General features: G+C 41.4%; 1 protein-coding gene across 1 annotated transcript in view; it reads left to right on the top strand.

Moving 5' to 3' along the window:
* grk3 (G protein-coupled receptor kinase 3) overlaps nucleotides 1–14,450 on the top strand; it is a 102,028-nt gene extending 87,578 nt beyond the window's left edge. Inside the window, exons 15-21 of the mRNA XM_033646570.2 lie at nucleotides 819–919; nucleotides 1,355–1,421; nucleotides 6,616–6,711; nucleotides 11,517–11,679; nucleotides 11,784–11,920; nucleotides 13,402–13,515; nucleotides 13,615–14,450. Coding sequence (XP_033502461.1) covers nucleotides 819–919; nucleotides 1,355–1,421; nucleotides 6,616–6,711; nucleotides 11,517–11,679; nucleotides 11,784–11,920; nucleotides 13,402–13,515; nucleotides 13,615–13,776 — 840 coding nt within the window. The 3' untranslated portion in view covers nucleotides 13,777–14,450. The remainder of the gene's footprint in view (nucleotides 1–818; nucleotides 920–1,354; nucleotides 1,422–6,615; nucleotides 6,712–11,516; nucleotides 11,680–11,783; nucleotides 11,921–13,401; nucleotides 13,516–13,614) is intronic.
* Nucleotides 14,451–22,578: the final 8,128 nt, after the last annotated feature.

The following is a 22,578-nucleotide window of genomic DNA, read 5'->3' as shown; positions in this document are numbered from 1 at the left end:
TACATAACACCGCCTCGGGCTGCACGCTTTGAATATGCTCTGATGGTGCAAACATGCCCTGAGTGTTTACAATGCAGCCTGTTTGGCGGCTACTGGCTGCAGCGCTCTCACTCAGTTCTGAAGTTTAACATGGTCAACAACACCAGCAGCGACTGTGAGTCACAGCTGATGGAGGCATTTTAGTTACGTTCAAGTTCCTGATTGCTGCAGCTTGCGTCCAAATTTGCTCTCTTAGCAAGAAGGTGCTCCTCATAACTGCAGAACCTGCCTGAGAAATGTCACGTTTTTAAGTTTTCTTCAGTATTGAAGTAATCCAGTGATACTAATCCATACATCCATGGGTACACTGCAAACAGGAGCTGCTAATAGATAATTCAGCATACTTTTAATGGTGCTAATTTATTAAATTGTAAAAAAAATATAAGCTCAAATACGGAGCTGAAGCTGTAGCTAAGTGTGGTGACGTTTCATCCAGCAAAGCCTCCTGATTATGGGAAGTATAGTTCCATATTTAGAGTGTGGTTTATCCCCCATATAGAAGTGAAAAAGAATAATAATAGTGATTTTTATGTTGCACAATCCACATATCTTTGACATTCCTCCATCATTGGACACACAGACTAAAAAAGTCAACCATTTAAAATATGCAGGAGCATTTTTGTCTGAGGAGGAGACCGAGCGTGTCAGACTTCTTTGCAAACCCTTGTGCTGTAGGTGCAAATGATGTCAGTCTATTTTCAAACACCCCATTCTCACTTTCTCCCCCTCCTTCCTTCTTTCTTCCCTCCTTCCCTCCCTTCCCTCCTTTCCTCTCGCAGAATGTGGAGCTGCCAGACTCTTTCACTGCGGAGCTCAAAGACCTGCTGGAGGGGCTGCTGCAGAGAGACGTATCTAAGAGGCTCGGCTGTCAGGGCCGAGGGTACGACACCCAACACACACACACACACACACACACACACACACACACACTAAAGTTCACATTAACCTTCGTGCCATATCAGCGTCTGTGTCCACAGGCGTGCAAATGAATTCATCAGTCTGATAGATTTTGGTAGATGTGCTCATTAAGGCCGGAGACACCGGGCGGTGCAGTTTGCGGCCCGGTGAAGACGGATAGAAACGGACGCAAGTGATCCGACAGAAGCCGAGTTCATCACTAATTTCATCAGCGCTGTCGTTTCGCATCAGCTTATGACTAAAGTGGAGTGATGGATCAGTGTCTGCACAGGGTGTGCACATGGTTAAATAGCAGGATTAGGAGTGTTTGTCGGAGGGGATTAATGTGGCAAACACTGCCACCTAGTGTGCAGATGGAAACTAACACCTGTGTGTGACAAACCCTTTTCTCTCACAGAGCCCCAGAGGTGAAGGAACATCAGTTTTTCAAAGGCATTGACTGGCAGCAGGTGTACCTCCAGAAGGTGAGTGAGCGTCGACTCCTGCATGAATCCTCTTTTTGTTCTTTGTGCTGCAGCTTTTTTTCAACATTTCCTTATTGAGCCTGTGTTGTTCTGGTGTCGGCCTTTTAAAGATGCAACTGCTTTGAGTGATGCAACAAGTCTGAAGGCCCCTGTTTCCTCTGTTTACTTTAGTATTAGCCTATGTTTGAATTAATACAAACAATATACATTTTAGTTCTCATATTTCTGACATTTTGCTTTTGTTACTGTCTCTTTATTTACTGTATCTTGCTGATGCTTCTTGATATCGCTCTATCCCCATGGCGGCTGCAAAACTGCAAGTTTCCACGGCTTTACGCCAAGTAAAGGTTTATTTTATTCTTTCAACTTCATCTTTTGAAATAAGAACAGCCCTGCCATGCAGGATTTGTAGATAAAGAGATCAGATTTGTAAAAAAAATATTATACTGCCCTTTAAAATTCAAACATTCAAGCCCCAAACAACACAGGTATTGAATGTTTTGTCCTGGTTTATATTCACAAAAGGGTCAAAAAGCATATTGAAAAAACTAAATTAACCAGCTGGCCGCCAGCATTATTACATGTTGATAGTTGGTTGAATTTAAGTTGTGACGTCGGGTGACCAAAATTCAATGTCAGGACACATCTATCAAAATCAGTACAAGAGACACGCACATCTCAACGTCCAGTGTTGTGGGTGCTGGACCAAAGAAGGACAATGTCTCATGCCAACATCAGCGTAGAGCGCTGACGACAGATGACACTGATGTTTTGTTGGTTTTAAGTTGTGTTGTTAAAGCAAAAATAAATATGTGTAATGTCGTCACGTTATTAAGCACCCAGCCAAATTTGAATGATCAAAAAAGTCGCCAAGTATAAAATTATGTTTCAAAACCATGTCTGCTGAATATGTTGAAGCCACGCCCACTTGCAGGACAGCTGCACCCTCTTTTAACTGTAGCACGACAATGGATGCTACATCTTGCAGCTGTATTGGACTGCCAGAGAGAACACTTGACCTGCCCCAAAAATCAACCTCATTCTTTTCAGTGTGACACAGAATGGTCATTTTCAGTCATTTTTTTCAAACATCAGCAAAACTCAACAGCAAACCACAATCCAAGGTCTTCCAAATGCCTCATGCCAACATCACCTTGAAGTAAGATAAGATAATCCTTTATTCGTCCCACAGCAGGGAAACATTAACATTACAGCAGCAGAGGGACAGAGAGCAAGCAGGAAGCATCAGTAGAAAAAAAACACAAAGCAATATGTGAGTACGATTCAATAAAAAGAGAAACACAGGTCGCTATGATAAGTAAACTCTACAAAACAAAGAGCAATATAATAAGCAAACAGCATATAAAAACACAGAGTGATATATAGTCAAATATATAAAGAGACAGACCGTATGACTAAAGGAGAATAACGACATTCAGTTAAGGTTTGAGAACAAAACCCAACATCTGCAAAACATCACAATGTTAATGTCCACATTATGTGACATTAACATTGTGATGTTGTTAGATATTTAAAATATCTCGGACTCCATTTTCATTCCAACAAAATTTAACCTCTGTCGAACATAAGAGTCAAACGTCTTGTGTGTAGATTTGTAGTAATTAAAACAATTGAGTTCTTACTCATAGTTCCCATTTGTTGAATTTGTTTTTTGGAAAGGTGACAGCCCAAATACATGTGATTTGCTGCTAAAGAGAAAAACTCTGGTTTGGCCCTTTAAATTAGACATTCACGCCCAAATAACACCACAACAGTCTAACTTTATATTGACAGGAGGTTCACAAAGCAGCTAGAAAACTTGTTCAGATCAATAAGCACAATAACAACATGATCAAAAGCTGCTTCTACAATGTGGGCACAGTTTTGTAGACTCCAGTGTTGATTAAGTCTGCTGCAGCCATGGGCGGATAATGTGACAATGGGCCCCTGGGCACAGATATGCAAATAGCCCCGTCACCTCGCCTACATAAGAGCCAGACACACCAATTTGTGATGGTTTTGCATCTCTTTGTGGTCATTTTGAATCTCTTCCTGGTCGCGATGTGTTAATGTGACATTTGACATTTTGCAAGTAAAGGCCAAGGGGCCCCCTGACACTTTGGGCCCCTGAGCCTGGGCATCGTATCTATCTGTGGAGAGACATTAGTGTTTTATGATCAAATAAAAACAACATCCACAAACGTACAGTATACGACAATTTGTGAGTCATTTTACGTAAAAATATTATCCAACTCTATTATCCATCCAACCCGACAAACTAGTTTATCTGTGAGGAAAAGAAGCCGTTCCCACTTTAAAGCAGCTGTGCGGAACTTTTCGTTTTTGTTGATTATAGCGCCCCTTAGGTCGAAGCGGTAGGACACCCACAGCCTGGTGTCGTAAAATCTCGACTGCAACTGGCAATTACCGCATGCATTTGTTTTGGAGAGCGAGAGGATTAACTAACGTCAGGTCAGTCCAAGTAATTAGTGGAAACAGCAAAATGACTCAGTAAATTCTCCTGTCGTGTTTCTGTTCTGATCTAATCCAACACAGCAAAGCTGTTACCTGCAGCCTTCGCTTGCAAAGCTAATGCTACTAACGTTAGGTCAGTCCAAGTAATTAGTGGAAACATGCTAACTTTACACAAGTTAGTAGTAAAGTAAGACCTGTTCATAAATGTTCTGGTGTAGCTCTGAATTTCTTATAAACTGAGGACAACTGCCTGCTGTATATTTGTGTTCATGGTCACAGTCACAGATAATTTTGTGGCGTTTGTTGCAACGTTACAAGACAAAAGCGGTTCACATCAGCTAACGTTACTAGACAAACGCTTGCTTATAACTTCCATGTCGTCATATATTGAAGTGAAACAATGTCTAACAAGTTGCGGTATATTCTCTAAATAAAAACAAATATGACATACCTGTCGATTAGGAAAAGGGCCAACTCGGGATCAGTTTTAAAACCTTTCAAATCTCTCAGCTCTCTCCACTTGGTGAATGCCCGACCGAGGTTTACACGCGTTTGGGCTCGAGCCCTGTCACTGTCCCGTTTAGTCTTCTTCTGTTCTTCTGTTCTTTTGTTCTTTTTCTTTTAGATGGTGCTCCTTCTTTATCCGCCATGACATCGAAAGTACAACCAAGTCCTTATAGATACATCTGGTAAAACTGTTATGTGTTCAGCAATGCCCGTTGCGTACCGCTTACTCGAGGGAACACTCTGTGTAAACACGGCTCTTCTTCTTCTGTGGTTTAATGGCTGCGGGCCGCTGCGGGCGAGCAGAATCACTTCCGCCTCGGGTGCCGTATTCTGGTTTGCTGACTTCCGCTGTGTCCGACCCGTGCGAGGCTACGCTAAATAGCCATATAGAGAAAGGCTTTTTTGTTGCTGTTGGGTTCAAATAAATATGCGGATCTTCAAGGGGAGGTGATACAAACTAGGGACAGTTTTATACATGGTAAAAAGTTCCGCACAGCTGCTTTAAATTCCACATAAATAAGGTAAAAAGCTGAGTTTTCCCACCTGCACTTAGATGCAAAATGCAAAGTCTTGAAATGCAACAAAACTTTTCGTTCATAAATGCAACAAAACTCTGTTAATGAACTTGAAGTTAGAGCTGTATATTGTATGTGAAATACAGTGAGGATGTATTTATTTGTCAAATTGTTTTACATTTGTTCAAATCCGTTGGTATTTGCTTGTGGACTGAAGAATGCAACAACATAAATCTTGTTTTTATTTGTAGATTTCACTCTACAGATAAGATGCAGCAGAAATTATCTGTACTCGAGTCAAAACTGTGCTGTCGCTTTAAGTACTTATGGAATGTAACTGTAAAATTCCTGTTATTCAGACATGAATAATCAAACTTAAAGGGTCCACTGTGTCAGATTTAGAGGGATTTAGTGGCCTCTAGTGGTGAAGATTGCAGATTGCAACCACCTGAAACTTCTCCAGGTTAGAATTCCTTCAGTGTTCATTGTTCAGGAGGTTTTTTAATTGGGAGCTGAATTATCCACAGTCTCTTCCTCTCCAAAACAAAAGGAGCAGGTGATTTAAACTGGTCAAAACACTCAATAAAGCAGTTTCACGTTACTAATCTGTGTTTCTCAGAGCTGCTTTTTGAGAGAGGTTGCTATCTACAGTGGCCATAGCAATGTTTATTTGCACATACATGTACATAAACATACATACATGTACAGAAAACACAGGGATAAGAAGTTAAAACGTTAAAACATTGTGCAGGAGAGTCTTCCCTATTAACAACCATACATAAAAGAAAAAGGTAAAAACAAAGATTGCATAACTGAAAAAGAGTTCCAGATGAAGACGTATTACAAAATTGTTAAAGATATAAAGAGAAACACAAATTACAGTAGTAGTAGAGTCCTTTCAGATGTTCTTTGAGTAACGATAATATAGAGATTGAAGAAGGGATGGTCCTCTGTGAGCCAGCGATTGGTTTGTCCATTCTGGGCTACTGAAACATAGCTGCACATAAACAGCTCATTCTTAGGTAACAAAAACACAATTCTTATTTTCAGGTGATTAAACACCAAAGAAAACATACTTATTGTGTAATTATGTTTAATTTCTGCCATTTGATTCCCCTAAATCCTACACACTGGACCTTTAAGTACAAGTCGTGGCACTACAGCTGAATGAAAGAGATCAAAGAAATAATTTGTTTTAATTACTACAAAACTGTTCCTAAATATGTGTCAGTATCTTAAGATCGTCCAGATGATTTTTGACCCTTTTATTTTCAGTATAAATGTGGACAGATGCCTCAAAGAAAAATACATTTAGAAATCAAAAACATATTTAGCCGTGTTTTTAACTGTGTACCATCTGTGACAAACGTGTAAAACCAGTGGTATCGTCCTTATTAAAGAGGAAATATAGGTTATTGTTGTGATAGGAATCATGTGGTCTCCATCTGCAGCAGATCAGGTTCATGTCTCTCTGTGTAAAGCGACAGTGGATGGAGCTACACTAGTCATTAGTCCGGTACAGTCACAGTTGCCATGGTTACCCCATCACTTGAGGGAAGCACTGCTATGGGACTGTGGCCTTGTTGTTTTGCTCACACTCTCCTCCTTCTGTCACTTGTCTCTCTTTCTGCCATTTTCTCCTCTTCTTCTTCTTTGACTGATAACTGTCTCTTTGTGTTCTCTCCCTCCGCCCGCAGTACTCTCCTCCTTTAATTCCTCCCCGGGGAGAGGTGAACGCCGCAGATGCTTTCGACATAGGCTCCTTTGATGAGGAGGACACCAAGGGCATCAAGGTACGGCAGACTCTTAAAACGCCCAGACACATTTATGTAGCACGCACTTCAGGTAAACATGGCTGTGAACGGACGTGTCCTGTCTCGAGCGCAGCGTTTTTACTGACATAATCAAAGGTGTGTGAGGCAGCAGAGGGGACACTCACTGACACAATGACATCACATGAACATGGACATTTTCAGCATTTAGAAATGCAGCAGGTCGCTGAACACAAGTACAGTTTTCTGTGGTGACGACATTTACGTGCACAAGATATTCATGTTTTTTGCCCTTAAGTAGAAATAATATCTTTTTCAGATTATCTCTTTACATGGCTAATAAAACCCGATATTCCACTAATACTCCCATTTGTATGTCAACTCTGGTACTGGCACTGGTATGTTAAATATAAAAATGCTTGAACAATTAGTTGATTCAATGATTAACAGAAAAGAATTGCCAATTACTTTAATAATTGAGTAGTCATTTTAGTGATGCTTCAAGTAAAAACAGCAAAAATTAATTTTTACATTTCATGTTAAAATAAATCAATCAACACATCCTGTTGTTAAAATGATCCAGTTAATTTATTGAGGGGCGTTTCAGCCCTAGAGTCTTCTCCTTTGGTCTGAATCAGGGACTCGTGTTGTCACAAAGTTGTATAATCGCCTAGAATTGTTTCATGTTCTCACGGCAGCATTTACAAGCAGACCAGATCAAATGCCTTGTGTGAGAAACCTGCTCTTGATTGGTCAGAATTTCCATGTGGGAAAAATCCAGGAAGTAAAGCAGACGTTGAAGAAGAGTACACTTGCAAGACAAATGTGACACTTTCTAATGTCAAGGAGAGGTAGACACACGCACATCCATATTACCAGGTGCCGAGTCGAAAAGACGTCAACAGGAAGAAAGAAAAAGACTCGCAACACTGTAGCTGCTCCCAATAAAAAAATATATATACTTTATTCTATCATCATAGTATAAAAGGACAACGTTTCGAGCCTACCGGCTCTTCATCAGGTCACTTGTGTTGAGACATCTCAGCTGGTCACATTTATAAAATTAGCGGGCAACACCCATGGGTGTGGTCAACACATCAATAAATCAATCAATCCATATAACAACAAATACATCACAACAATATTAGAAATAGGGGTTAACCCCACATTAGTCTGAGTGGGCAGAAGTTCGCTGCATAGATCAGCCTCTCATTGGGTGGAACGAGCCACCTGCTGAAGTCCCGCCCTACCACCTCCGGTTGCAGTTTTCAACACGTCCTTTACTAACTTTTGCAGTGTTTGATCTTGCGGGGATGTAGCCATTTTTCTGCCATGGTTCGTGTCCTGTAGGCGATATTTTTGTGGGCGTGTTACACCAAAACCTGTCCCCCCCCCCCCCACCCCCCCCGCCTCCCCCCCAGCAATATTTTTGCTAGCGCACCGTTGCTGTGGCACCGCCCAGAACGATTGTGATTGGTTGAAAGAAATACAAGCAGCCGGGGCGTTTTTTTCTCCAATCTCAAAGTGAGAGTTGGCCCAGCCAGACCTTTCTTTTCTTGAGAAAGGTCTGGTGAGCGAGACTAACCCCGCATAGAAGTCAGCCTAAGGCTTAGGCTGACTTCTATGCTCTGTGATTTATTGATGTGTTGCCCACACCCATGGGTGTTGCCCACTAATTTTATAAATGTGACCAGCTGAGATGTCTCAACACGAGTGACCTGATAAAGAGCCGGTAGGCTCAAAACGTTGTCCTTTTATACTATGATGATAGAATAAAGTTTTTTTTTTTTTTAATTGGGAGCAGCTACAGTGTTACACTTTCTAATGTCACAATGGAGGGACAACTACGCAGGTTGATTTTAGCGCTGCTCATCGTGGACTATATTGCTGTCATTGTTCATTTTAGTCAAACCATACAGTTTGAAAACGAGGCGCGGCTCCAACTAGAAAACAATGTTTTGATGCATTGGATGTGCTGAATGTGCATATTAAGGCAGTACAGGAAGAGGTGCACATTAATAATCCTCCAGGACTGTAACATGCTCATGTTTAACCAAAACAATGTGTCATGTGACTGCAGTTGCTTCACATCCAGGTCGAAACACCTTCTCACCACAAACCAACCGCACCAGAGTTCCTTTGTAACCGGACTGAGACCACCTCTTCAAGAAGGTCTCAGTCTGGTTGTTTTGGTGCACACCTGAGTGTGATTGCTGTGTTCACACCTGCCCAAACGAACCGCACTGAGTGGGCAAATGAACTTGAGTTGGACTGAACTGAACCAAACAGGGCGGGAGTGAAAGCACCCTAAGTACCAGTCAATATTGTCCGCACTTTAAAACCCTCGGTAACCAAATGAAATTATCACCAAAAACTCGATACACACACAGTGAAGCTGGCAGCAACCATGCGCTTCAAACACAAAATTTGACTCGTAGGAAATACGATTTAGTAAATATTATTCATCAGTCACACACACTGACTTTTTGTCTCTCAAAAACGATCACTAAAAACACGATGTATTGTTTTAACACTGAAACTCTAAACGTACATCAGGTAAAACATGAATCAGTCCGATAAATGTTTTCAGTATTTATTAAACATGAAGAAAAAAGTGTCACCTGCACTCTGACTCCACACCACAAAGGTTTAATCAAGACAACGTTGCGATCCGACTTAGATCTTCGTCAGGTCAAAATCTTTTGACCTACTTTGTAATGTGCGTCTAATTATTCCCCCTCAATATGACATCCATAAACACAGTAAGATAGCGAGCGGTCTAACCCTAAAACAAATGTTTCCGTGTAAAACTATCCACCGCCGTATTAAACCCAGAGATCTGCGCAGACGTCTTCACGCTAACAGCTAATTCTTCATTCTCAGCTCGGAGTCATGATTATTTTCTGAGCATTACTTTTGTGATTTGTGCAAAACATTTTATTCTCCTCATGAACCCTCGGTCATTCTGGTTTGTGCATCTGATAAAGACGTTTCTCAGAAACCCATTAATACATGAAGGCCACGGACGGATTGTTGAGTCATGTCCTTTCTCTTTGACTAAGTGCAGAGCAGCTGCCGTTTGTGCTCATATTCCTGAATCACAGGAAAAGTTTTTGATCATGACTCTCAGCGCAGGTACGGCTTCAGAATAATAATCAGGGCTGGTTCAGACTGAAGCAATTCAAAGCGTCTTGTGTTTGTTGTCTGGGTTCCTCCTTCATTAACGTTAATGTGGCTGCAGCAGCAGCTATTCATCCTCTGACACGCCAGCGCAGAGAAATAAAAGACAAAAAAAGTTTGCTTACATTTCCCCAGACGGTGCTGGTCATTAACACGCGAGTAATAATGGTGTGAGAGCTGCAGTCTCCAGACGTTAATCAGGTTCCTGTCTGAAACACAACAAAAAGAGACAGTGAAGATTACTGCCGTATGAACACCCAGTGTGTTGTTGCATTATACTGAGAGGTGTTTTAGACTGTGCCCTCACTGATTTACACGGGGTGGACGAAATATGAGAAACACCTCTCATTATATAATCAGCAGCTCAAACTGCGGCCTCCACAATGATCCTACTGTTAAATCAACACGTCTCTGAAGACATTATAACCTTCAGGAAGGATTTATTGCAGGACAGCTGTATTAGACTGGACTAGCTTCACCCAGATGTGTCTAATAAACTGACTATTGATTGTATAGGAGTCTTAACAATATCATTTTTATCAAAGCTACAATATTTCACAACACAAACCAGGATTTCTAGGATTGTTGCGGCCGTAATTACCTGATTTCATGGTTTTTCTTTAAAAAAATATTATTATTTCTATTATTTTATTTATTATTATTATTTATTCTGTTATTTTCTATTTTATTTTATTTTATTTTTTTATTTTTTTGAAAATTAAATACAATTTATTACAATTGAATTTCACACCAGCTTTTCTAAAAAAAAAAAAAAAAAGCATGTTGCATAGTTTGAAGGCTTTTTAAAAATGTATTTAAATTTTTTAATACCATTTTTTTTATTATCTATTTTGTTTGATTATTTTTTTTTTATCATTATTTCTTTCAATCTTATTTATTAAAATTAAATTTCACAGCAGCTTTTCTATAAAAAAAATGCATGGTGCAATGTTTTAAGGCTTTCTTAAATTTATTTTATTCATTTCTTATATTTTTTTATTTTATTATTTTCTATTTTAATTTTTTATTATGATTTGTTTAATTTTATTTTTTTATTGAATTTATTAAAAATTAAATTTCATGGCGGCTTTTCTTAAAAATGCATGTTGCATTGTTTTAAGGCTATTTTTAAATTCATTTTTTTATTTTATTTCTTTATTTCATTATTTTTATTTTTATTTTTTATTAAATGTAATTTATTAAGATTTAAAGGCAGCTGGTTCTAGTGAGCTGTCGTCAACTCAGAACTCAGTAGATCTGTGCTCTATGGTACAGTCATCTCTGCTGGTCGTCCTTGTTGTCTTCCCATCATCTGAGTGCAGTGATATGAACCTCTTGTAATGTGTGATGAGCCAGATTATTGATCTATTTGCACTTTAAACTAGCATCAGCAAGACACACGAGGCTTCCAGAGGCCAGGAGATTATACTTCTAATTAATGCTAACAGAAACAAATCAGCCGCAGGTATTTTGCCTCAAACTAAATAATAACTATGCAAAATAAAAACAATATAACTCTGAATCAAACTTATAAAATTAACTGCAAATTACACAACGATGTCTAATGGTTCCTGTACCAGAATGCTTTAGCTAATAAATGTGCTGCACCCTTTCTTTCCCTATGTGTCTGTCCGTCTGTCCTGTAGCTGCTGGACAGTGACCAGGAGCTGTACAAGAACTTCCCTCTGGTCATATCGGAGCGCTGGCAGCAGGAGGTGGCAGAGACGGTCTACGAGGCGGTGAACTCGGACACGGACAAGAACGAGGCTCGCAAGAGGGCCAAGAACAAGCAGCTCGGCCACGAGGAGGGTAAGACGACAAGAGAATGATCAAAACAGGAAACAAACACTTGAATCTTTGCAGGATATTCTAACTGTGTGTGTGTGTGTGTGTGTGTTTGTGTGTGTGTGCAGACTACGCCTTCGGAAAGGACTGCATAATGCACGGCTACATGTTGAAGCTGGGGAACCCGTTCCTGACCCAGTGGCAGCGCCGATACTTCTACCTGTTCCCCAACCGTGTGGAATGGAGGGGAGAGGGCGAGTCACGGGTCAGTTCACCCCACAGCACACACATCCAGAGGGGACCCGTCATGCTGTTCTTTATTTTCTGTTACATATATAATGTTACATCGTAGAGCTGCCCCCTGACAGTCAAACAAACGCTAGTCGTTTAGACCTCGCTTTTTCCAAGACACAGCATGTGTACGGCCCTTATTTCCAGGGCTGGTACCTGCGTATGTGGGATCATTTTGAGAAGGTGAAGGACGAACCCACGGTGATATGTAAACTCATCTTCATTGGTCGACTACAAACATGACGTATCATCTGAAACATGGAAGTAGCTACATGCCCATTAGTCCACAGTGTCATTAACAGGCGGCTCGCTCAGTGTGTGACGTGCACTTGGAGATAAAATATAGGCCTATATTAATGAAGGTTCATCAGTCAATCAATATATCATTTAATCATTACATTAACATCGTAAACATGCAGCCGACTAGTCAACTAATGGCGGTAAATGATGGCTATTGGTGGACTAGGAAAATTCTTAGTCGTAAAATAGTGTTTTTAGCAGTAAAGCAAGTACAAACCTGAAAATGTGCATGATAGGTCCCCTCAAAGAACGTCCCTCTCCATGTTCATGTTCATGTGTGTCATTTTCATGTTCGTCTGTCCTGAAGAGAGGGTGCTCTGCTACTGTTTGTCAGTGTATGAACGTTGTCTGTCTGTCTGTCTGTCTGTTTGTCCTGACGCCACACTGAAGGAGACGTGGCTAAAACATTTTAAAAAGCAGAAAGAAGGGGTGAGTGTTAACACAAAGGTCCAGGTCCCCGCTGTGTCCTCAGCGCCCCTTCAGCGTCCCTGCTGTCTCTGTTCAGGTGTTTAGAGCTGTAGTCCACCCCCCTGCTTCAGCCTCAGTAGTGAGCTTCAGTCTTAACGCCCTCCTCAAACTGCTGCTGGTGACTGAAACAACAGGAAGAGCCTCTCTGAGAGGCGTTCAGGTGCAGGAACTCACAGCTGGTTTCAAGTTTCAGTATTTCTCTTTTGTCTTTGTTTTACAGTTTTCTCTGAAACTCTGAAGCCTCTGTAGAGTCCTCCTCCCTCCTCCCAACAGTTTTCACCTTAGGAGCTCTCGTAAGGCCTGAGATGTTTTGTGAATCACTTTTATCTTTAAGGGATCTAGCTTTAACTAAAAGGGAAAGTTGGAATTCAAAGAATTTTCTCAGAAATTTGTCACTAGTAGGAACTGTTTGTCCAAGGAGACTTTGTAAATACGGCCCGAGGACATTTAGTGTGACCGAGGTCTCTCAGCTGTGGCTTCACGGCCCGTCTGATGCTGTCATGTTACTTTATAATGGTCCAGGATTTTAAGAAGTCGCAACTGAGACTTGATTTTGCTCCCAAAGTAGTCCAGTCTGACCCCTACAGCTCTGCAGCCACTCAGCTAGAAGTCTGATGCACCATCATCTGTATTCTGCATGGTGCTCTTCACCTTTACTCATTTCTGATTGGTCAATTTTGTTCCCAGCAAAACCTGCTGACGATGGAGCAGATCGTGACGGTGGAAGAAACGCAGATTAAAGACAAGAAATGTATCCTGCTGCGCATCAAAGGAGGGAAGCAGTTTGTGCTGCAGTGTGAGGTACGACCACTGGGCCACCTTTTCTCTCTGAGTGTCTGCATCTTGTCTGTGAGGTAAAAAGACAACGAGCTGATGTGTTTGTTTCTCGTGTGCGTGCAGAGTGATCCGGAATTCGTGCAGTGGAAGAAAGAGCTGACCGAAGCGTTCACAGAAGCCCAGAAGCTGCTGCGCCGCGCCCCCAAAGTCATCGGGAAAGGCCGGGCCGGAGTGGTGGAGCTCTCCAAACCTCCCCTCACACACCGCAATAGCAATGGCCTGTGAATACACAACACACACGCACGCACACATATATAAATATATATATATATCTCACACACACATACACACACACCTGTACACACACATATACACACTGCATCCCACCTCCTCTCCCTCCCCATCAGCTGCCCCGACACCTCCCCACAACGCCTTGCAGTGTGTACGGACCATGCACAGCAGCGTCTTACCGACACACACACACATACACACACACACATTCGACCAATCATAAGCGCGATTTTTCGTCTGCCATGGGACCTTGCCAGTTCACCAAGAGGAAGAGAGAAACATTCGGGAGGGCTCAGCATGTGAAGAACCTCTGCATGAATGTGACGAGGACTGACGCCCGGTCCTCTGTTGTCCCCGTCTTTCTCTTTTTCTCCTCCCCTCCCTCTCTACACCTGTACCCCGCCGCCGCCGCCGCCGCCACCACTGGATGGGGCTTTCTCAACCAGGACCCACAGCAGCCTGGCGGGCTACAGGTCCAATCTCTCGGAGGCGGCGCAGATGAGGCCCTGAGGCTTTGGCGGGAGGACAAATAAATAAAGGCTGCTCGACCTGTTCTCCTCTAAACATCCCTCCCTCTGTTACTGAAGTGCGTAAAGTGCCAACATCAATATTTACTTGAGTCACCTGAGCAACCTGGAGGAGCTGCTTGGTGGCAGATATCGCCCCCAGATACACACAGGAGGTGGTGGTGGTGGTGGCGGCGGCGGCAGTGGTGGTGGTTGATCATTCCAATGCAGACAACAGGAAGTACAAGGACCACAGACTCTTTCAAGATTGGCTCCTGTACAGCCAGTTGCCATAGAGACTGGGATTCCATTGGCTGACAAACAGCAGCCTGGTTGCTATGGGAACCATGAAGACTGGTATACCTGGGGAACCGGTAACCACGGACAACGGTGTAACTATTGTGTATGAAGGCTACACTTGCAGAGGAAGAGGCGACGGAGGAGGGAGGAGGGAGTGACTCTGAGTGTACATACGAAACCCTTTCTCTCCCTCTCTGTGCATCTCCAGTGTTTTAGTCCAACGTGTTTGCATTATCGGGGACTTCTCTGTCTGCCTGTTTGTGAATCTGTCCTGGCTTTAGGGGAAGAAGAGGAAGAGGAAGAGTGTTTTCCTGCTGGGTGGGGTGGTGGGTGGCGGGAGGGTGGGGACAGCTTTCAATCACTCGCTGCGTTTACCTCAGTTGGACTGTGTCAGTTTGAGGCGTGAAACCTCTCCAAGGGCCGAGTGTCGCGCTCCGTGTTTGTTCGTCTGTGCGTTGTCGTGTCGCGGCTTCTTTTTTGGAAATTCATCGTCGCACGCAATTGTTGGGTTTACAGCTTTCGGCTTTTTGTGGATGGTGAATGAAGAAGACGAGCTGAAGCTAATTAAAGGAAAAATCCACCCTTAAATACACCAAACTTTTATAGAGGCATTTTATATTAAGATAATCTCTCTGATGTTTGAGGCATTTCAGGTGTTTGTTTTTTGTTTTGTTTTTTTTATGAAGGGTTGTTTTAGTTTTTGCACTCATTACCGCACCCTGCCTCATGTGCATGTCGTTCTGAGTTGTAGGGATGGGAAGTGATAAGAGTTTATTGATACTAGGGCTCCGACAGACAGTTACTTTCATTGTCGAATAATAAGTCGATTATTTTCACAACTTCAGCCAGCATTCCTGCTTCCTTACGCTATCTGTGTGTTACTGTTTCCAAATCCCCTTCAGAAACCACAACAACAACCTCCAAGCTCACAACTTAGACTTTGAAAATGTCACGTTGTTATGCGTTAAGGCATGCCTGCTTTTTTCTTACTGTGAGTTGATTTAGAAGAACTTGTGGACGCACCTCGGAACACCCCAGACTCGTCTCGCCGGACTCTCATGCCTCCGACATTGATCCATTTCTTGACTCGGCCAGTCAAGGTTAATTTGCCACGTCTTTTAACTCTGGCAGCGACATCGATCCGTTTCACTTCACGCAAGCTTCTGTGATGTCATCGTAATGATGCTCTGCTAGAGTCACATACAGTGACCGACAGGACTGTGATTGGTTTAAAGAAACAAAAACAAGCAAGAGTGTTTTTCCCCTGCAGCAGAAAGACAATCAGTGGTCCTAGACTTTTCTTTAGCGCTGACGCGAACCTGTGGCGATAGGTCCGCCTCGACGAGACTAATCGATTGTTGTTTGGTCTATAAAATGTCTTAAAATGGTGAAAAATGACGATCAGTGTTTCCCAAAGCCCAAAACGACATCTTGAAATGTCCTGTTTTGTCCACAACCCAAAGACACTCATATATTCACATTCTAAAAACTGGAATCAGACAATTTTGACTTTTTTTCCCCTAAAAATTTCACTCAATCCAACTAATCGATTATCAAATTACTTTGGGATGAGTTTAATAGTTTCTTATTGATACCCATGCCAGTATCGATTCTGTTTGTTGGTGCTAATTCCTGATCAGTTTTCTCGGTGGAACAAAAAAGGCCCACACAGGTTTTATTATCTGAGTCTGAACACAGTGTAGCAGCAGTCTGTCGTGAAGGTTTCCTTAGTCAGAAAAAAGCTGCTTATCCTGTAGCTATGGTGTGGATGTTATTATTAACGGACGTGATGCTTGGTTGCGAAGCAGCATCGCTCGTGCGTAGAGACTCAAATACGAGGCATTCCTATTTAAGCCCAGGTTGTACAGGAAGATTTGTCAGTATATTGCTGGTGTTTCCACCCTGACTTGAAATGATCATTTTACAGTTCTTACAAGCAGCACTGTTGTCATCTTTAGTTATTTTTTCATCATATTGGCAGAAATGGGCCACCGTAGTTTTCTAGCAGAATAAAAAAAACAACACCATCCGTCAGCAGCGTGTTTATCTCACATTAAAGTGTTTCAGGGTGGAGTTTTCCTCAAAGTCTACTCATGATTTATTTTTTTGTTCCTAAATGTGACACAGTTCAGATGAGGTGAAACGTCTTCAATCGGGGGGCTTTGTACGGTTTCGCCGGCAGCTTCGCCGTCACCGTGAACCCCGTTGAAGTTTGAAGGGCAGAAACCGCGCACAATCGTATGGTGTGGATTAAAAAGAACACGCAGCGGAGGAGCAGGAGGAGCCAATTTATTGTTGGATACATTCATTGATTTCAGGGTTTTTATTTTGACATGCAGTACAGTGTCCTCGTCTGTGATGTCCATGCATTTCCGGAGCTGTGATGTGTGACCTTCAGTAGGAAAAGGGTTGATTAGGGGTGCATTGTGATTTTATTTTTCTTTCTTTGTAGCCTTTAACCAGTCAGGGGGAGATATTATCGTCTTATAGAGAAATTTTGCCACCTCTCAAGGTGTCTTTTATTTTTGTAAACCAAAATGGTTTTTATTGTTTCATTGAAATTTATGTCTGTTGCACCTTTTTAGCCCAATGTGTTACTTAATAGTTGTTAAATGTGCCAAATAACTGTTGCTGATTGAGTGGAACCAATGGGAAGCCTCCTTTTTCTGAACTTTTTGAACCCTTCTCGCCACACACGCCGCTTCACAAACTGTGCGGTGGCGGCGTCGAGTCTTCGAAGGGTACAAAACTGTGACCAAACATTTTTCTGGAGAAGACAGAGGTGTGTGTGTGTGTGTGTGTGTGCTCTGGCTTTCCACCACGTTGCCACAGGGACTCTCGACACACCATCCAGCTCTCTACTCTAAAAAGTTTTCTTTCACACTGTACGTATGTCATGTGAGTGTGCGAGCTTCATTATCTCTCTGTATGTTCATGCAGTGGACTTTATTATTATTATTTTTTTTTTTGGTGGTCATACACTCTGCTCAAACACACGCTCAACACACGACAATTTAAAAAGGATGGCATATAGGAAAAAAAATTCAAAGTATATATAAATATATGTGTATATGAAATGACAAAAATGCTCTAGGTTTATTTAAAAGATTTAATGTAGAAAACAAAATGAAAATGTTCGGGGAGGTCGGGGGTTTTGATGTGAGTATAATTGTTTGTGGTGAAGACTTCAGCTCAAATCTTGCACATAAAGACTTTAGATATTGTACCTGCGAGTTCCAGATGATTATTTTTGTTTGAATACAGGACTCTCTTTGCTCTTTCATATTTATTATTGCGTGTGTGGGGAGCTCTCTATCTCTCGCTCCGTCTCTCCTCCACGTTATGAGCTCTCAGCCGAGAGCTCGCTGTAGAAAAATCCTCCGGTTTACACCCATCAGAAACTCTCTTGTTTTGTTTTTTTCATATGCCACAGACAAACACAAATACTACTGGCTTTGGGTTTATTATTGCCATTAAGGTTATGATAATACTGATATATAATTGATAATATTATTCAATGATTATTATTAAATTTATTTTATTTCAATGATTTTTATTTTTTTGTTTTCGAGACAGGTAGGAAGTTGCGTGTTGGACTGCTTGTAAAAACAGTTCATGAATAAAAATCCTTTTTCCGTGTTGCTTCCTGTCACGTTTGCTTTGATTCTACAGAGTGTGTGCCTGAACTTATGTCTCAAATATCAGCTCATATTTGAAACGTGAAAATATTATTTGACAAGTCATTTTGTGCAGATTTAGTTTTATCCTTTTAATGACCCTAAAATGTTCCTTTGGTCTGAAATCGGCTGTAGCCAGTGCTGACAGGTAAGTAAATCTTTCCAGGTACTTGTACTTTACTTGACTTTCAGTTTTCTGCCACTTTATGCTTAATTACATCTCAAAGGGAAATATTTATATATGACTTCATCTATACCGGACATGAATTCATAAACGACCCAGCAGTATATGAAGAAATTAAAATGAGTTCCAACTTTACCAGCTGCAACATTAAAAACTTTAACACATAATATATGACACACATGGACACTTTAACATATATATATTACATGTGTGGACATACAGTGTATAAATTCTTGGATTTTTGTATTTTAAACCTGTTTGAGGATGATAAAATATTTTAGTATTATGTGCTTGAGGGCAATGAGTAATATATTTCATTCTGAAATGGGCCATTCTGTATAGTTAGTACTTTTACTTTTGGTACCTTAAATATATTTTGATGGTAATACTGTTATTTTATACCCTGTTTTTGGTGATCTGGTCACAGTTGGACAGCACTAAATTCAAGTCTGAACCACCACCAAGACACATTGTGACACCATCGCTCATGTCTTTTGTAGTGAAGATGCAAATGCGTACAAGCATACAAGGACTTCATCATCAGTGCAGGGCGTGGTGGTTGTTTTGGTGACAGTGCACTAAAACACTCTATAACGTACCAATTGAATGTCGAGTTGGACCAAGTGTGTCGGAGACGCTGAAACAACACAGCCACCAAAGCAGTGGTTCCCAACTGGAGGGTCACAAGTCCGTTCTGAATGGATCGCAAGTGACTCATAAACATGTCAAGTTTGTAAAAAACACACTTTATTTTTAATTACAGTGAATTTCCAGCACAGAGCTTTTATTTTGAAGTGTCATTTCCTGCTGTAGAGTGAGTGACCAATGGGCAGCTTCTGAACAGAGACAGCAAACTAGCTCAACAACACGGCCAAACACAAGTATGATGCTGAATATATTAAACTGTGTGGACCTTGAACTAATGACGAAGGGGAAATCTGGACCCTGTGGCTGCACCAGTTGGGAACCACTGAACTAAAGTGACTAGCAAGCGTGCTACAGAGAAGCTAGCAAAAGTGTGGACGTAATAACTGCACGGGGCAGTAAAGAAATCTGAACACAAGTGGTCAGCTGGAGACGCATGATAGACAGGTGTGAACAATGATGTGTCTTGGCTTTCCAATTTGTGTACAGATTAACGAAACACGTTAACACCAGATGGAAACAGGGTCTTACTTAAAAGGTTCAGAGTTTAAGGTTTAGGGGGATTTAGAGGATTCTAGCAGTGAGGATTGCTGATTGCAACCAGCTGAAACTTCTCCTGATCCACAGGCGTCTGTTCTTCTCCAAAACAAACAGACCCAGAATGAAGGAGTTTCGTGTTTTAAATTTTTTTGGTTTTTCTGACCCTCGGTGCAGACGGGCTGCTAACTACAGTGGCATGAAAACCCAAATGGGCAAACAAAAAAAAAAAAATTGATTTGTCCGCTCTGAGCTACAGTAGAAACATGGTGATCTCTGTAGACGAGGACCTGCTCTGTATGTCCGTATAAACGTTTCAGTCTGAGGTAACAAAAACACAACTCTTATTTTCAGGTGATTAAACACTAATGAAGACATACTTCTTATAATATATTCCATTTCTGCCTGTTTATCCTCCTAAACCCTACAGATTTGATTTAAATCTGGAATTTAACATGCTGTAAATGTGGAATTAGGGCAGGATGTAACGCTCACCAGCTTTAGCGAGCCCTTGTTGGTCCTTTGTTGGCAAGAACGTGATTGAATTTTGTCAAAACATAGATTTACTATGAGTGCTTTTATTTAAATTTTTATATGGCTGAAATGGGCCTCCATGAAGTGTTGATGTTGCAGCACTGTAATGTTTCAATGGCTCTTGGCCTGTGAGCTTTACTGCGAACCAGTGAGAAAGTAAATGAAGTTGTATTGTGGGTATATTCCTAGGATATTCTGGATGTTTTCAGAGGATGATTTTTGTCCTGTTGCTTCAAACTGAGCAGTTAATGAAGAGTTTCAACGAGGAGCATCTCTTCAAAGCTTTCATCGCCAACCAGCATCCAGAGGTGAAGAACAGAACCTCCGTCCTCTAAGTGAAGAGGTGAGTGGGGTTAAATGTGGTATAATTAGCTTACAGTTTATGTTCCTTTTCTTTTTTATTGAAGGTTAAATCCACAACAACAAAAATAACTCAACAGTTTTTAAAATGGATTACCATAAACATTCATACAGACACTGAATCATAATAACTGGTGATCCCCGCTCTTTACTCGCAGCACCATCAGGTCAAAAATGAGAGTTCGTCCAGTACAGCAGCATCACAGTGTTAGCATTCGAATAATATAAAGTGGATTAGCAGCTAATTAAAAACATCATCTCTAAAGTGCAGCCTAACGTTGAGTTACTACAAATTATTCTTGCTAATAAACGTTAGCATTAACTGCAGAAACATAAGCAAGCTAGCTGTCCAGCATGGTAGCTAATGGTGGCTAAACATTAGCATTGCTGTGGTGACCCTCCAGGGCAAAACACAACTGCGAAACAAAACACAACAGCAGTTTATAAAGCACATAACAGTAATTATAGTGTGTATAGAGTGGGTATATTTTCATATCTAACTGTGTGAATTAAGGTTTTTAACCAAACCAGAGTTGGTGATTGTTGGAACAGTGAAAGACTGAGACGGCCTTTGCGAGTTTTGATTTGTCTCTGTGGACGTGGAATGAAGTGTGTTTTACAATGATAAATTAACTGGATATTGAAATGTAGTCTGGTGGGTTTGGTGACGGCGACTCTGGAGCTGTTTCTGGTTAAACAAAAACAAAAAGAAAAAAAAAAAGATCTATTTCTGTAGGGATTCCTCAAATTTTGTCAGACAAAAGACGAAAACTCTGTGTGTCTGTTCCACGTGTTTCTCCTCACTGACTTGGTCAATCCATGTGAAATTTGGCACAGTGGTAGAGGGTCATGGGAGGATGCCAATGAAGCAATATTACATCAATTGGCCAAAGGGGGGCGCTATAGCAACCAATTGAAATTGCAAACTTTGAATGGGCATATCTCATGCCCCGTATGTCGTAGAGACATGAAACTTTGCACAGAGATGCCTCTCCTCATGAGGAACACATTTGCCTCAAGAACCCATAACTTCCGCTTATATAGATTTTCTGCCATTTTGAATTTTTTGAAAAACAGTTCAAATCGACCTCTTCCTAGGAAGTTTGAGTGATCTGCATGAAACTCAGTGAACATAATCTAGGGACCAATATCTAAAGTTCCCTCTTGGCAAAAGTTGGAAAACTTACTAAAACTGAGCTTCTATAAGGCAATGAATATTGCGGAGGGCGTGGCTCATCACATAAAGGTGTATAACATCTCAAGGGTTTCACCCATCACCACGCAACTTTGTAGGCATATGACCACACATAATCTGAGGGGACCCCTCCATTATTGACCCCATCAAACAAAATGGGGGCACTAGAGAGCTCATTTCTTATCTAGGCCTAACCGCCATATGGATTTTTACTAAACTTGGTAGATATGTAGAACAGGACGCCTCAAGGTGACTGGAGAAATTTAACTCTAATTGGCAACTGGGTGGCGCTATAACAACAGAAAAATGCTTAAAAATGGCTAAAATGTGACCGATCGCTGTGGCTCCCCCTGTGGACCAATGTTGGTGTTTTCTTCTAATTCTTGGTATGACTAAGTCATGGTATGGTATGCTGTACATAATCATGGAAACTGTTAGTGTGTGTTTCTGTCAGTCAGTCATTCTGTCTGTCCCACGTTTTTCTACTCACTGACGTGGTCAACCTATGTGAAACTGCACATAGGCATTGAGGATTGGCATAGGTAGAAGGTGACAAAGCTACCAATGGGTATGGACTAGTTATTAGAATTTTCAACTTCATGGTGTCACCAGATGAGAAGTTGGAGGATCACCAAAGTTATCCTCTGTCTGATCAAACTTTAATCAGAATCCACCGAATAGCCGACTCGATTTTTCAATTTGGGCCAAAGCGGTGAGCCAGCTAATAAAAACCTTAATTCCGCAGCATCACTGTCTCTGTAAGAAATATTCTGCAGGATCTTTGGTTTGTAGACACACTCACCAACAAAAAATAAAAGCCAACCCCAGATTCACTCACTACAGATACCTCACTATACC

This window comes from Epinephelus lanceolatus, chromosome 19 (genome assembly GCF_041903045.1).
Source record: "Epinephelus lanceolatus isolate andai-2023 chromosome 19, ASM4190304v1, whole genome shotgun sequence".
In the NCBI taxonomy this organism is placed as follows: Eukaryota; Metazoa; Chordata; class Actinopteri; order Perciformes; family Serranidae; genus Epinephelus; species Epinephelus lanceolatus.
The sequence above is the reverse complement of the archived record's forward strand: the minus strand, read 5'-3'. Positions and strand labels throughout refer to the sequence as shown.